Source organism: Nyctibius grandis, chromosome W (assembly GCF_013368605.1).
Source record: "Nyctibius grandis isolate bNycGra1 chromosome W, bNycGra1.pri, whole genome shotgun sequence".
Taxonomy (NCBI): Eukaryota; Metazoa; Chordata; class Aves; order Nyctibiiformes; family Nyctibiidae; genus Nyctibius; species Nyctibius grandis.
The window spans coordinates 9,878,789-9,895,737 of NC_090694.1; the positions used below are offsets into that span (position 1 = coordinate 9,878,789).

Sequence of the window (16,949 nt, forward strand, 5' to 3'; positions counted from 1 at the left end):
ATCATCTTCGTGGCCCTCCTCTGGACTTGCTCCAACAGGTCCATGTGCTTCTTATGTAGGGGGCCCCAGAGCTGAACGCAGTACTCCAGGTGGGGTCTCACGAGAGCAGAGTAGAGGGGGAGAGTCATAGAATCACAGAATTCTTCTTTTGATGCAGCCCAGGATATGGTTGGCTTTCTGGGCTGCAAGTGCATATTGCCGGCTCATGTTGAGCTTCTCATCAACCATCACCCCCAAGTCCTTCTCCTCAGGGCTGCTCTCAATCCATTCTCTGCCCAGCCTGTATTTGTGCTTGGGATTGCCCCAACCCACATGCAGGACCTTGCACTTGGCCTTGTTGAACTTCATTCCATGCAGTTTGCATGGGCCCACCTCTCAAGCCTGTCAAGGTCCCTCAATATTACACTGCCTCAGTAATGTGCTTTGGTGTAAGAAAGATTAGCAACTATGTGTAATTTTTTTAACCTGCTGCCATAAAAAATTCAATTACTGAAGTGGATTTGTTAGAGAACTGTGACACCGCAGATCCAGTCCTTCGGGCAACATATCAGATATGGTACGGGTATGGAGCACATCTAATTAAGTTTAGAGGAAGGCCTCAGCAAGACTGTGCTGGGCAGAACTCTAAGATTGTTAGGATTCATCACCTAGTAATGACTTGGGAGAGGGGCTGGATGCTCATGAGAACTTTTGCAGATACAAGCACATTTGTAGGTAGATTAGGGTACGGCGACCGGAAAATCTCGGGCTGTAACGGAAGGTAGGCGTGGCGAAAGGAGCAGGATGTGTCATTATCGTGCGAGTTCGTACGGGACAAGACGACTATATAAGGCTGTTGCGCAGTTAAATAAACGCCATTTGTTGCATCCTCACATTGGTGTCAGTGCTCAATGGCCCTGGGGTGCGGATAGCCTCAGGCCAGCCAGCAACCGAACGGAGCTTGCTGCAGACAAGCGACAACAAGTGGTGACCCCGACGTGATTGCTGGGCTGGCGGACCGCAGGCGGTCGGAGTGGGTTCGCGAACCATGGAAACCTTGATAAAGGTGATTTCGTTACTGGGCGGGGAATTTAAGATTTCTGTGAAATCGAAAGACGTAGCCCAGTGTGTGGACCGTCTCGTTAAAGGGGGGGGGCGGTGGCAGGACCGGCTGATTGTTTACAGCTGAATACCTGGGAGCGGTGCTCGATGAAGCTCGCTGAGCGAGCTATGGCAGCGGGTTCTGCCAAAGAATTAAAAACATGGGGAGTTATCTTGTGGCTGCTACGGGCTGCGCGGGAGGACTGGGCGACATGGGATGCGGCTCGGGCGTGTTTACATGGGGTCTACCCTGACCAAGACAGAAGTGGCAGTGGTGAAACTCCTCCAACATATACTCTCTGAGAGAGGAATTAAATATGACGAAGCTGCGTTAAAGCAGTTACTGTTTTGGGCAAAAGATAAAGGACATTTTACAACCTTTAATGATGTCTTTGAAGTGCCTTTATGGGAGAAGATTGGTGACTCTCTCTGGAATGCGGTGTCAAGTGGTGATAAGGAAGCCTTTAAATTGTCTGCTACATGGAGGCTGGTTAGTGAAGCATTAAAAGGAATAAAAGCAGAGAGAGAAGTCACACATACAGCTTTTATGGCTTTAGGACCACAGGCGCCTACTACCCCCTCACTGTTTGCGGGACCAACACCTCCCATGGCCCCGGTAGCTTTACCGGTGGCAGCTCCTTTATCACCGTGGGTACGGATGGCTCCGAAAAAAGCTGAGGAGCGGGGAGTGAGAAAAATAGATACAGATCCATCAGAACCGGTAGTGCGCCCTAAAACACGAACTCGATTTGAACTAATTGATTCAGACGCTGAACAGGAGACTTGGCCAAAACCCCCTCCGAAACCCCCTCCCTCTCATTGATCTCTCTACGGATGAGGCTGAGCAGGAGGACAAGAAGGAGGGTAAACCTGCTTTGTACCCACCTTTACCGGATTAGCCATTTACAGAGTCAGCAGTACCAGAGTCACAAGGACTTAAAGGACTGTTACCATCACGAAATGGACACGAACTTGACATGACAGAGCTTGGTAGACGACTGGAAGAATTAAAGACGGAATTGCAGCAGCATCGTTCAGCCAACGCCTCGGGACACGTGACTATGTCTCCCCCAAAAACCCCCCTCTGTGTTCGGGACAAGTATTAGGGCCACCTCAACCTCCTTTACAACTCCCTACTCCACCTTTAGATCAGGGCGGGGGGGGAGGTTTGCGTCCATCTGGTAATGTGGGAGGTGAGGGAGAGGGTCAGCTTCCGCCCGCGTATACAGGGGAAGGGGGGGGAGGTGAGGGAGGAGTGAAATGGAAAGGGGTCATTCGAGATGTGTTATTAGAAGGAGTTGTGATTCCACGGGCATATCCGGTGATTGTGGGTGCGGGTCCTGAGGGAAGAAATATTTGGCAACTGTTAGATTGGAAAATTGTAAAAGAAGCATTACCACTATAGTTAGCGAAAGACAACACAGGTGAGGACTGCAGAAAAGTTGTTGCAGGGATGGCAAATAGTAACCCCACCTTAACTGAGCTAATGGATGCTTGTGAGAAAGTAGGAACCACCACATTTCAGATGGAGCATTTAGCAAAAACTTTTGCGGCGGCAATTAAGGTAGTTCATCGTTGTTATACATGCGAACAGGAAGGTCACTTTAAGAAAAACTGCCTTAAGAAGTTGAAGCTGAGTGGGAGAGATAACTCTGTTTTGATGTATCATTGCTGTGGGAAGCTAGGGCATTTTGTGAAGCTGTGCAGGTCTCAGTATAATGCTCAAGGTCAGCTGATAACAACCAGCTGCAGAATACGGGGAAACTGGAGAAAGAACGCGGGGGGGGAACCGTATGCTGACACAAATGAATCTTCCCAACCAGTTCCAGGCCTAAGCAGTTAACTCGCAGCCCAAACCGCAGGGAGCGCAGGACTGGTGTTTCCACACGGGGTTAACCTGTGCGGCTGCCAAGCCTTGGACCTGTGGCAAACAGGGATAATGCTAATGCTGATTGTCAAAAGATCATTGAAGCTTTACCTGGAAAAACAGATTTGAATGCTATGATAAAGGCATGTGCAAAAGTGGGTACTGTGGAACATAAGGCTCAAGTTATGGCTGCGGCCGTACTTGGGGCTTACGTCGTCACAATTGCAGTCTCTATTCCAATTGTTAGCAGGGGACACAACTTTAACAGCGCCACGACACACTACTTCAGAGATACAGCAACTGATTACAGAAATAGAAAGCAGGCTACATTCCAAATTTGTACATCGTATTGATTTGAATCAGGAAATACAAATTATCACTGTTTGATAGGCAAATTCCGTATGCAATAATTGGTCAATGGAATTCAGAATGATCAGATTCGTTACAGAGCTATTGGCACAGATTATTCATCAAAGGACGGATGCGATGTCGGGAGCTTGTGGCCAGAGATCCCTGCATCACTAACCGTTCCTATTGCAGCTCAATATTTTGAGTGGTGTATGGCTAATAGCTTTGCTTTGCAAACAGCCATGGAGAATTTCTCGGGACAGGTTGTTTACCACTTGCCCTCCCATCCTGTTATAAAATTGAGTGTGGAACTTCCAATTGCCACAGGAGTGTGGTGCGCAGACACTCCTGTGGATGGAACTACCATTTTTACGGATGGATCTGGGAACAGAGGCAAGGCGGGCCTTGTCTGGTATTCTGATGGCAAGTGGGAATCTATGGTAGTACAACAAAAGGGTTCACCTCAGGTGGTAGAATTAAGAGCTGTATTAAAAATATTTCAGAATTTTCCCATTCCCTTTAATTTGATTACTGATTCAGCATATGTAGCTGGCATTATAAAGCAATTGGATAGATCTGTTATAGAGCATATATGTAATCAGTGTGTTTTTGAATTGCTGCGAGCTCTGTGGCAAGAAATTCAAATCCGAACTGCATTGTTTTATGTTTTACATGTAAGAAATCATACTAATTTGCCTGGGTTTATTGCAGAATGCAATGCTCGAGTGGTCTCTTTGGTTTTTCATCCTAAAACAACAATTTGTACCAGAGTGGAAGCAATAGCACAATTGCTTGTCAAAGTGCATAAAAGGATTACAGACATTACCGGACTAGAATCAGATGCTATCTATTTACCTATCAGAAAGGAATATCTACAGTGGTTAACAAATCAGTCAACTCTTTTTCAAATGGCCTTACAGGACTTTACTGGACAATTGTTAACACGTTTGCCAAAAGATAAAAAGCTACAGTTTATTTGCAAACAGGATTGGGAAGAAAAACCTATCAGATCAGAGATACCTATGACTGGACTAACTGTTTTTACTGATGCAGGAAAGCGATCACATTCAGCAGTTATTACCTGGCAAGAGGATGGACAATAGAAACATTGTAAATTCTCAGGAATTTACTGAGGACTCATTGCAGACACTTGAATTTTTTGCGATATATCAGGTTTTTGTAAAATGGAAGGATTTACCTGTCAATATTGTAACAGACTCTCTTTATGCAGCAGGCATTGTAAATCGAATTGAAAGAGCTTTTATACGACCAATAAGAAATATGCGACTTTACACCATTTTGCTACAGTTGCATCAAGCAATAAACCTCAGAGAGATACCTTATTTTGTCACTCACATTCGTAGTCATCAATTTGATCAAGGTTTGAGCATTGGAAATAATAAAGCAGACACACTTGTGTCCTATACGCAAATATCACCAAATTTATTTGAACAAATACACCTATCCCATCAATTCTTTCATCAATCAGCGAAAATGCTAGCGAAACAATTTCACCTCACCATGGCACAAGCACGTGAATTAGTTAGTGCTTGTCCTAGTTGTCAGAAAATTGGCATGGGAATTGGAATAGGGGTAAATCCTCGAGGACTGAGTGCGTTGTAACTGTGGCAAATGGATGTTACTCACATTGCAGAATTTGGAAGGCTCAAATATGTTCATGTATCTGTTGATACGTTTTCACATGTAATATGGGCAACAGCACAAACTGGGGAAACAGGTCGTCATGTCAAATGACATTTACTTGCTTGCTTTGCAAGTCTTGGGGTTCCACAACAACTTAAGACTGATAATGGACCAGCATACTGTTCATAGATTTTTCGTCAATTTTGTCAACTATGGGATATTACACATGTCACTGGGATTCCTCATTTGCCTACGGGTCAGGCGATTGTGGAACGTGCTCATAGTACATTGAAACAGCTTCTGCAAAAACAAAAAGGGGGAGAGGAAACTGAACCTTCTGAGAGACTTGCAAAAGCTGTTTATGTTCTTAACCATTTAACTTTAGCAGGAGATAAGGAGCGACCCCCAATTGTAATACATTGGGAGGCAGTTTGACAGGGAGCAAGCTATGTGCAAAACAAAGGCAAAGTGTGGTATAGGGAACCAGGTACTAACGAGTGGTTAGGACCAGGGGAACTATTACTAATGGGTCGAGGTTATGCTTCTGTCTCTACAGGCACAGGAGTACGGTGGTTTCCGATCAAGTGTATTAAACCACATGTGGAGGTGGGATTTAGATCCGGAGATCCGACAGAGAGTAGCAGAAGACAGCAGGGCAATCAGGGATGCAGCAGGAAATAATTGGCTCAACAAAATCCTGCAAGAATTAGGTGGATTGTCTCTAAAAGGATGGTTAGCCACATTATTAGAGGGAATAGTTTATGTAGTTGTGATTATAGTTATCATAGGGATCTGCGTGGGTTGTGTTAAGACAATCATTGAGAATAGTATATGGAAGTAGTGAGATAATAAATCTAACTACTTCCAAAGGGGGAAATTGATACCGGATGGTTTAGCAACGGTTTAGCAAGAGTAGGCCTCAGAGTAGGCTCTAAAAGGCCTGATCTGTGTTACCTTTAAACAGAATCAGCTTTCCTGTCAGTAATTTTCCTTTCAGCTAGAATAATAGAGAATAACAGTATGTTCTGAAGTAAACTACATGTTTTGTAGATAGACTCTGCTTATGGGAATGTTTATAATAGGCATTATCCTACTTGTGTTACCCTGTTTGTTTGCATGTTTGCAGAAAACTGTGCAACGAATGGTCAATACAACCTTTGTGGCTCAACAACAGAGAGCAGGATTTATGGGTAACCAAGGCTGGGATTCTCTGACTGGGCTCTGCGAGACACAGGGAACCAGGTTTGAGTAAGAAACAAAAACACAGAATTAAGATTCTTGGGGAGGGGGAAGGATTCCCAGATGTAATTCCTGTCAACTACCAATCTCACACTTTACATCGCCCTCTTTATTCGTTAAATCATTTTGCCCGGGGAGACCAAGAGCGTGCCCCAATTGAGCGACATTGGGGTCCAGGGGTGCCAGAAGTGGGCCCCCCAGTCAAGGTTTGGTTCCCTGGGACAGCAGAGTGGAAAACAGGTTGGGAGCTGCTACATCACGGGAGGGGGTATGCCGCCATCAAACGGGATGATGTTATACAGTGGGTCCCTACACGCTGTTTGCGCCCTGATTTAAAACAAAATCCTAACCCGAAGTAATATGTACGCTGTCCGAGCTTTATGTTTTGCAGGAGTACCTGTGGGGGAAGCCGAAACAGCACCAGCCTCGACCTTCAGACATGAGGAGTCGTGACAGTACAGAGAGTCTGGTAAAGCGGCGGGGCGCCAAGAAAGATGAGGAACGGCGGCCGTTGCTGAGTGAAACAAAAGCTTTAAACAATGCGCTTATGATTAGCTTGCTTTTGCTTTGCATCTCAGGAGTTGCAGGGGAATCTTACTGGAGAACCTGGGCTCGGGATGTTGTATCCGCCAGCTACGCTTACGCTTTGATGCAAGGCTCCAGAATCAGCGATACGCTTTACTTTGCATGACTTGAAGCATGGGGAGGGGGAAATGTAGGTAGATTAGGGTACGGCGACCGGAAAATCTCGGGCTGTAACGGAAGGTAGGCGTGGCGAAAGGAGCAGGATGTGCAAGTATCGTGCGAGTTCGTACGGGACAAGACGACTATATAAGGCTGTTGCGCAGTTAAATAAACGCCATTTGTTGCATCCTCACATTGGTGTCAGTGCTCAATGGCCCTGGGGTGCGGATAGCCTCAGGCCAGCCAGCAACCGAACGGAGCTTGCTGCAGACAAGCGGCAACACACATTGACATGGGAGAAAAAAAAAAACAGCTAATAAACAGATCTCATCTAATCCTCTGTCCTAAATCATGCAAGAATGACAAATGGATGTTTTCTCATGCTGTTATCACAAATATTCCTGTTTGAGTTATACTTCCTTATCCGACTTTCTCAATTGAGCATTTCCCCTACTCAGAATAAATGTGTTACAGCATTAGAAGCAGTTTAGTGGTTAGAAATTTATTTTTGGGACAACAAAGCTCTGTTCCCTTCACACACACAATTCTGTAATAATGCAGCGAATCAGGACATACATATTTAGTACTGTGTCTTGGATTTAAGCACAGGAACACAATTTAAATGTTCTTCATTTTTTGATTCTGAAGGTAAGCTCATGGAAGTTACTATTTCATCAGTATAGACAAAGTCACCAGTATAGATAAAAGGTGATGTGGTTAAGTTTTATTTATAACACAGATTTTTACTGAATTTAGGACATCTGGACCACACCTCATCTGCCAAGGAACAAAAAATCCTCATGTGCTCTTAAACCTTGAGAGAGAAGACAATTGGTCCAGTAGACTGCATCTGAGCAGGGATTATTTTTGTCCCTTGAATGAATGTACTGTAAAATACAGACACTGGAGGGGAAGGATCAAGTCAGGACACATTCGTTTTTGTTCTACTGACCATTCTGTAAAAGGAAATGAATAGAAGCTGGTACATGTATCATATTTCACTGTGAAATACTGGCTTTCCACATTTCAGTAGAACCAAGGAGGAATTTGCAAATTTTATTTCAGTTCATAGGTCTAACTAAAGAGATTGGTACACAAAGGGGAAAAAATGAGTATATAGCTTTCTTCTGGAAATGCCTATCAGAAAATTCACCTTCTTTTAACCAAATCGGAAGATAGAGAAGGATTCAAAATACATTAAATTAAGGCCCCACATTGTTTCAGCCCAAATTTAATATGAAAATAAACACTTCACTACCCTACACTTCCTTACACACTTCTTAAATAGGCACATTCATTTTCCCATGGGATATGTAGGTAGCAGAATGAAAGTATTGCTGCAAGTAGGAAATTAAAGTTGGGAACAAAAGTGAAAACTTGATTCATTCATTGCCTTCAACAATCAGCTACATTAGGAACTCAAACCAAATTTGGTAAATGTTAAAGAAAATGCCTTAACTAGCAGGGGAGAAGAGAATCTTATAGATGAGCCAGTGTCTGATAACACAGAGGATAAGAGACTGAGCCACATACATAGAAGTAAATAAACATAAACTTGTGTTTTCCCTATCCAAAACCCTTTTTTAATAAATAAAATTAACTTTATTCAAGAATTCTCTGAAAACTGATCATTTGAGTTCCAATTATATCTTATTTCAGCTTAATGTCTCCATTAACAACAAAGTAATACCACTTATATCTCTCCAGTGCTTCTGCAAATATGGATATCTAGAAATTTTAAGTATGCAACTCCAAGAAAATGCAGAACTGTATCAGGGCGAAGGAGGATGATTATACCTTTAAACTGTAGGACAGTTCTGACTACAGGCAACTGTGCCATATCCCTTTGGTTTAGTACCATATTCTAAAACTAACACTAGAAAGGCTAATGAAACATGGCTTGCAGCTCTATAGGCATTTAATTTGCATTCAGCAACTCCTAAGTATCGACCTAAAGGGAAAAAAAGAAATTGAGAGATGCGAGAAATTTTCATTGAAAATGTTAACAGTTTATTTACAGTTTGTTGTGGAAGCTTTTTTCACCCCACTTTTTCCAAAATTACTCATGAAACTTCCCTCTGACTTTCTCTGCTAACACTGATTTTAGCTAGGATGTCAGGCGAGGCACCTGCTTACGGAGACACCCTTCTGCAGCTGCTCCATAGCTCTGGGAGAAGTGGTGACGTGTTTGTATAAAATTAGTAATTATGGAAAACTGTTACTGCTCTCTCCAAAGGCCAGAACAAGACAGAGCAGACTAGGTTAACTTGTATTTGTTTACAGGAGCAGTTCATAACCAGCGTAAGCAGATCAGTCTGACACAATGTAAAACTCCCACTGAAGTTAATGGGATTTTTTTGTTCTAAACGAGTAAAAGACCAGTCCCCAAAGGACCAGCCTCAGTCAAAGCAGGCCTCCGGGTGATACATAAATGGTTCTAAATCATTGCTGGTTGCAACAAGAAAAAGCATCAGAGAAAGCTCAGCTGGAGTGAGTACTTTCCAGCCCGCATTTAATTTAGAAGATGGAAGAATTGAGGTGAATAAGGATGGGAAGAACAACTGTGGAAAGCCAGAGGTACGTTCAGTGGATGTGAACCCTGGGCAGATCTGTTGAATCATGAACACCACAGGATGTGCATTCAGAGCTTCTCCTCACTAAAAAGGCTTCTGCTGGCTACCCACAGCCAGATGGCTGGTTGAGTCTACGTGTTCTTTTCAAATCCCTTTTATAACCTCTACTCAAGAAATTCTAAGTGTATTTCTTATGAAACTTGTTCATATTGCCCTCAGACCCAACATGTACAGTCTTAAAATGCTTCCTCCATACTTCCAAATAGCTCTACATTTAACATATGATTATACTAAAAAGACTTGTTAAGGGGGGGGAAAGCTATAAAAAATTAACCCTATACAATTCTTTCATAACTTCAGTACCCAAGCAAAGAAAATCCAGATATCTAACACCAGCATTGATCCAGCCTGTTTACACATCATACACCGAACGCTGTCTATGAAATTCACCTTCATTCTGCAACATGTTATCTTGATCTCATCCATCTTTACAACAAGATTAACTGACATATTTTTCACATTTCATATTACCCAGGTTACTGCAATCAAGGAACACGCATAGTCCTGACACATATAATATAAAAATACTCTTTATATAAAGCTATATATATACACACACAAAGGCACAGAAAGGTATAAAACTTACCATCACTTGCAGAAAGTGAGTCATTTGCACAGACCAGTGCCAAAGTAAACAGCAGATGCCAAAGATCCATACCTCTAATTCTGTAATAATAAAAGACATGAGAGTTTCTTTATAAACTGATATTACTAACTAATATTACATGACATTTAAACTATTAGCTAGTTTTATTGAATTTCTGATTGGATTTAAACCAGAAGTGTATTTAATTTACGGTTTATTGCCTCATGAAGTTATACATCATCTTGCAGTCTAGGACAGATAGTAAATACTATCTTTATAAGAGAAATAGCTTATGGGTCTCTAGTTCATTTAATATAGAGGGTGGAAAAAAAATCAGTATTGTCAATCTCTAGCCTGCTTCTAGGAAGTAACCACACTCCCCCTCACAGCAGCCTTTGGGGAATGGATCCCAATGAGTAGCCTAGGTTAAATGTGAAAGTAGGAGAACAGTATCTCTTTCAGGGAACAAAGAGATGATGATCCCCTTTCCAGCTCATGTTCCTCTGAAGCTGTGTTCATCTTTGCAGACCAGGTATAATGCTTCCCAGGTCTAGGACTACATGCAGTAAAAATGAGAGGAGTGATGCAGTCTAATAAGCCAGCTCCCACACTAGAAAGTCAAATGGCTGTTAGCAGAGAAACACCGGCTTAGTACCTACTGCCACCACCAGTGGCAGGCAGCATGCCAGGAGCGGAGAGAGCAGCAGTAGCTGTGAGGCAGCAAGAATGAGAGTAACTCAAACCAGGACATCGGGCTAATTCTCTGGTCTGTTTCCCATCGGCATCCTGCACAACCCTGAGCACATGCCTTGGTGCCCCTGCTCTGTCACGCTGCTTTTAGGGGGCTGCCATGGAGGCTGTTTCACATTGGAAACTTCTACCCATGTCATTTCTGAGAAGGCACCTTCTGATGGACCCGAGCACATCCACAGAAGCCACACAATCTTCAAGAGTACAAGCCTTTACAATCCAAGCATAACCCAACAAGCCTTTACAACCTCCTCAGAAAGCACGCTCCTCCTTTTCCCTAATTCATCTGCGCCACTCACACATATCCTACAATCCCATCACATAATCCTGTTTGAGGGACACTACTTTGCTCATGCCATTATCACCAGCATCTGATAACAACGGGGAAGGACAAAAGCTGAGCTATGCTGGACTTGCGGGCAGTGCAGCCTTCTGCACAAAATTGTACCATGCCCCCAAAAGCTCATGAGGTGTCCATATGTAGTAGGGGGAAAACATACATACCATGGATTACGACCTGACAGTTTACAACCATGCCAACAGAGCACAGAGATTACTAGAGGCCTTCAAAAGCAAAGCTACAACACCAAAATGAACATGAACACTGAAACAACGATCAAGCATCAGCTTCTTGTTCTGTAGCATGAAATTGCCAAGATGTACTGACACCCCAGCTCAGTGAGGCAGTGGAGAGAGAGAGTAATAGCTCCACTTTTACATTGACCATAAATTGGTATGAAAAACCTTTATTCTACACTGGAGAATTTTCAATTAGACATTTTCTTTTTTCATCTAACAGGAGAATAAATCAGTAATGTCCAAACAACCAAGCCCACTAATGAGTAATAACCTCTAAGTGGGTGTTATTGATTAACACAACCAATGCTGTCAAATCTGGGTATCAACAAATAGTCTCCTAGTAGAGTTAGCAAAGTCTGAATTTAGTCAGAAACTAAAACACAAGCACACTGAGTATGTAAAACTATGTTAACACTGAATTTAAAAGACAATTCCTTCCTTAATTTTCTTACCCCAAGAGAATACTGACTCATGCTTCAGAAAAAAATGTAATTATTACCAACTCCAGATTTCTCATTCATGCTGTTTAGTACAAAACTTGAAAATCAGAAGGTATTTCTCCCATCCTCATTAACACAACTGCTCAATAATTCTCAAGTTTCAGGCTCAGTACAGGAGGAATTTATTCCAACTACTCTAGACTAGTAGAGTCTAACCTAGACCTGCAAAGGCAAGCCAGGAGACACTCTGCATGGCACCTGTGCCACCGCAATGCCTGTGAACCCTGCGGCCAGTTTGAGCGGGCATAGGGCAGCAGGAAGGGTACTGCGGGTGCGACTGGCTGCATGGAGAGAAGAGCTGGGGGAGCTCTAGGGACCTGCCAAGCGCCGGTCAGGGCTTTCCCCTGGCCAAACAGACAGGGAGCTTTCAAAAAGTGACTCCCCTGTTCTCAAGTGGACAGGGAGGAATGAAACCGTACAGTGAGGCTGGATGCACGTTAGCAAGGACTTGAGGCCAGTGTGGGAGTGAGGCAGCCTGGGGAGCAGGACCCAGGAGCAGTGGAAGGCTGCAGCTTCTGGAGTACACAGGGCTGGGAAAAAGTTCATAAAGCAATTACAGGCCAACAATCCTCCTACTCTCAGAGAGGAGCTATACTGGCACAGCACAAGGTTCATCTAAGCACAGCTATGTGTTTAGCTAGCTCAATTGTCATGAGGATGGAGCCAGGCTCTTCTCAGTGATCTCAGTGACATCCCTTGACAGGACAAGGGGCAATGGGTGCAAGCTGGAACGCAGGAGGTTTCACATAAATATGAGGAAAAACTTCTTTACGGTGAGGGTGACCGAACACTGGAACAGGCTGCCCAGAGAGGTTGTGGAGTCTCCTTCTCTGGAGACATTCAAAACCCGCCTGGACGCGTTCCTGTGTGATATGGTCTAGGCAATCCTGCTCCGGCAGGGGGATTGGACTAGATGATCTTTCGAGGTCCCTTCCAATCCCTAACATTCTGTGATTCTGTGTGATTCTGTAATTGTTCCCCTGCTCCATCTGTATTCTTGTTTAAAGGATTCTTATTGTGCCTTATTAATAAATAAATCTTTTACAGAAATGTTTCTCTGTATTTGCCAATTCCTCTCCTCTTACACTGCTTCTACCCTGTTGAACAGTCCCCCCTCCCCTTCAGCCCTTCCACTTTCTCCCTGAAGTTTTGTTTTCTCTTTCACAGGCCTGAGCACAATGTCACTTTATTTACAACCCCCCTGCTCTCTCCCTGTCACAATACCCAGGCATCCCATGCTGCCTCCATATTCACACTTCCCTGTTCTCCAGTGTTCACCAGCCTCTGCTGATTTTCCTACCACTCTTCTCCAGACTTTCCTACTTCTTCCTGCCTAACAGCTACAAGAAAAACCCAAACCCTCACAGGAGTTCTCCTGTGAGAACAAATGTCATCATCAGAGTCAGTCATTCAGAGAACATCTGCGAACACAGTTTCAGTTTTCATAACCACACTGAAGAACTCTGTGGTTGGACCAGGATCAGGCCCCACGTGCAGCCATCACAGCATGGCTATCCCCTCCATCTCTGTGCTGTGACTGGCAGTCATCTCAGCTTTGTCCAAGGAAGAGTGATTTGACAGCCAGAGCACCAACCTAGGAGTCTGGAAATACATCCCAGAGGTCAACAATCATGTTGAACTTCAATAAGGTCTTGCTGCCGTAGATAAAAACAATCCCATTTCAGTACTGCTCTTCCTCTTGCACTGGCAGACTTGTTTACATACCTGCACACGGTGAACTCCATCAGGAAATTGTTCCAGTTAAAATGAATCTGTAAACATTTATTGTAACAAATCTGTTTGCTGACTGGGTTTATCAGGACTCCACAAAGATGCACCATGGGAGCAGAGCCAGTGCAGCATAGGCATGGGAGCGAGCAGCCAGGGTGGAGGACACAGCCACCCCTCCAGCAGCAGCAGTTACCACTTGTTTAAGAGCACTTATATAATTATTGTGACAGTTCCCGCTTAGCCACAGACCTTGACTAAAACATCTAGCTGTCTGAAACAGGGCACAGGATTAATTTAGGTTCCTAAATACTAAAGGTGACCAAAATCACTGCTTAATCCCTTAGCTTTTCCTAGTAAAATGCAGTATAGAAACAAATGATGATGCTTCTGTGGATTCTCAAAAATGCCATTATCTTGGCAAGGCAAAGCAATAGAGTGTCTCTGCTCTGCCTAAATCCAAATGGGATCCTCCAAAGAGTTATCCATCCAGACAAGTTGCATGTGGGAGAAAAAATCCAACAGGTGTACTCTGAACATGTCTGATACAGACAGGACTGAGCTCAGAAATGGTGAATGCTCTCATTTGAAAATACAGAAATTATAGTTGGGCCATGCTCCACCCTTTGTACAACGGCCTCTGGAAACAGCATTTGTGCTACCCTCCTCAGAGCTCAAACCCAGAGCCCTTGGGACAGGTCTCATACTCAAGGTCTCTCCCAGGCAAAAGGAGCTCTGCAAGAGGTTTGAAGCACCAGGGACCTCTCTGTGTCCAGCACATATACCAAAAGCTCTGCTGAGCTGCAGGTAAGACTACCACTTCTAGTATTGGAGGCCAAGGGAGCTACACCGCCATGGCTCCGGTCTTGTGGGAGAAAATCTGGTGCAAAGCAGGAGCTGCCCCATCATGATACCACTTTTGGTGGTACAGAATAAAATTTCTGAGAGAAGAGTCCTCTGAAGTGCCATCTGCCCCACTATCAGACAACTACTGCCTTTCAGAAAGTTCTCACAAATCTATCTTGTAACTACTCCCTGCCGTTCCTCTAAGACACTCCTGCAAGTTCGCTGCCAACAAGAACAGTATTGTTCAGAGGCTGCAGTGTTAACCCAGCAAGAGACAGCTTCTCTATCGGTTTTAGGACAAAACTGACCTTTTACAATCTAGTAATATCTACCTCCTAACACGTACCCCTGTATGTGTATGAAAGACAAATGCCACTAATAAAGTCCCTGCTATTTAACAGAAAAAAAAAATCAGTGTCTGTAATACACACTATTCTAAGGAATAATAGCCTATATCTTACCCAACTCCAGCAGTTTGCAAGAACAGAGAGCTAAAACCAGAAAAAATAATTACAGCAGCTGACTGTCCTCAAGGCAGCTGAAACTTGACCACAGGAACGTTTGGCTAGAGATCAGCTCAGGCTAATTGCTTCAGTACAGAAAGGGAGCCAGGAGTTATAAAAAGGATAAAAAAAATTCCTGGCCCTTTTCTATAGCGATGTTGAAGTAAGGTCAATCACAAGTGATTTTAAACATGACATCTCTCCAGTGAGACGTGAACATAGTCAGCATAAACGGGGGAAACTGGGCTAAGAAAATCCCTGAGAAAAGAAATTGTTTAGTTATAGCATACTAAGTGGTTTGCATCTACTCTGGTCAGGTAACAATGTTAACACTCAGAGTAAACCATAAGGAGTTTTGCTTATAAACAAAACTGTTGTTTGAAATGAGATCTTTATGTCTAGATAGCTCCTGAACCTGAAAGGACCTGAAGGAAAGAGAAGGAGATTACACTACATTAAACTGCGCCCCCAAGAAGGGATTTCTGCTTTTGCCATCTCCATTAACTCACTGTATTCCAAATATGACAAAGTTTTTTCCCCTGTAACCTCCTCCAGTTTAGCTTTGCTTGCCAAAGCAGCACACGTACAGCTAGTCCAGAACCAAAGGTGGCCTCTCTGCTGCAAACCAAACCACAAAATTATTGAGCAAAGGATTAACCTCAGGAGCTTTTTTTGTACATTGCTACATTTCATCATTCCATCAGATCACAAACAGGCAAGGACACAAGAACTTGCAATGCAGATGAATACACACCAATACTTCTACCACCAAGAACAAGTGCTGAGAAGGGAATGTAACTCCTGGCTCTCGAGCTGTGCTGAACCATATTTATGCAACTACCAAATACATGCCCTTGCAGAATTTTTCTGGGGGAAAAGGCCTTTATTTTTCACAGTGCAGATATTCCTTACAAGCTATCTCACAGCAAGATTAGTGACACCAAGAGGAAATCTTTCTGTGCTTGCGTAAAAACATTCACACTGGTTTGGATGATCATGCATAGCTGAAATCATTTTGCCTGCTTACCCTCATTCCCCTGAATGCCAATAGGACAGTCACTCTGCAGATGAAATGAGTTACAGCCCTTCCAATCAACACAATCCAAAACTGCCACGGACTTAAAGACTTCTTTCCTTGCTTGCTGATATTACAGCTTGATTGAGTCATCAGCAGCACTTGGATGAATGCCTGTTTTTATAGAACCCTTGTCAGTGCTATATACTCAGCCGTGTTAAGAAACAGAAATAACAAATTGTCTCAGTTGATATGAATAACACCATTCACCTAATGTGTGTGGTAATCCGGGATATGAAAAGAACAAGGAATACCACAGAAGCAGAAATTATGTATTGCAAAAAAAAAATCTCATAAAGGGCACATTTCTGGAAAAAAAAAACCTCAACCCAGCAACAAAAGACAGCACCACTGAAAAAGAATGAAGGACTCTGGCACAAAGCTGCAATTATTATGCATGCTTTAATGCAAATTTGGGGATTATTAAAAGGTACATCTTTATGACAAACTAAAACTATGGAAGAGAGGCAATTTTATATTATTCATTAGAGCTCTATGTAAACAAAAAATTTATAATAGTTTTAAGTATTAAAATTGGAAATGGAATCTATTAAAATTCAGATTTAGAATTTTTTTTTTTCTGAAACAAACTTTTCATTTTGGAATACAGACTATATGAAAGCTTCATTTTAACACCAAATTTATTTATATCTCAGTTGTAATAGGCAACTTCATTACTTTTACCAGAGCTGATTTCTTTTTCCCATGGATAGATGTGCGAGCTAATTACTCTGATTTAAACTGAATTTAAACTGGTAACAGACCAAATGCTTATCAGTTCTTAGATGTGGTTAAGGAGCCCTTCAATGAATGTGGAGTTTGGACATTGCTCTGGGCTTGGACTGAAAGCTGTTCTAGGTTAATCCAGCTATAAAGTCATACTCCAA

The 16,949-nt window shown here is 43.0% G+C and overlaps 1 protein-coding gene across 1 annotated transcript in view; it reads right to left on the reverse strand.

The window, feature by feature from the left end:
• Window positions 1–16,949, reverse strand: part of LOC137675761 (growth hormone receptor-like) — a 210,493-nt gene that overhangs the window by 115,866 nt on the left and 77,678 nt on the right. Inside the window, exon 3 of the mRNA XM_068421976.1 lies at window positions 10,082–10,161. Within this exon, the coding sequence (XP_068278077.1) occupies window positions 10,082–10,151 (70 nt within the window). The 5' untranslated portion in view covers window positions 10,152–10,161. The remainder of the gene's footprint in view (window positions 1–10,081; window positions 10,162–16,949) is intronic.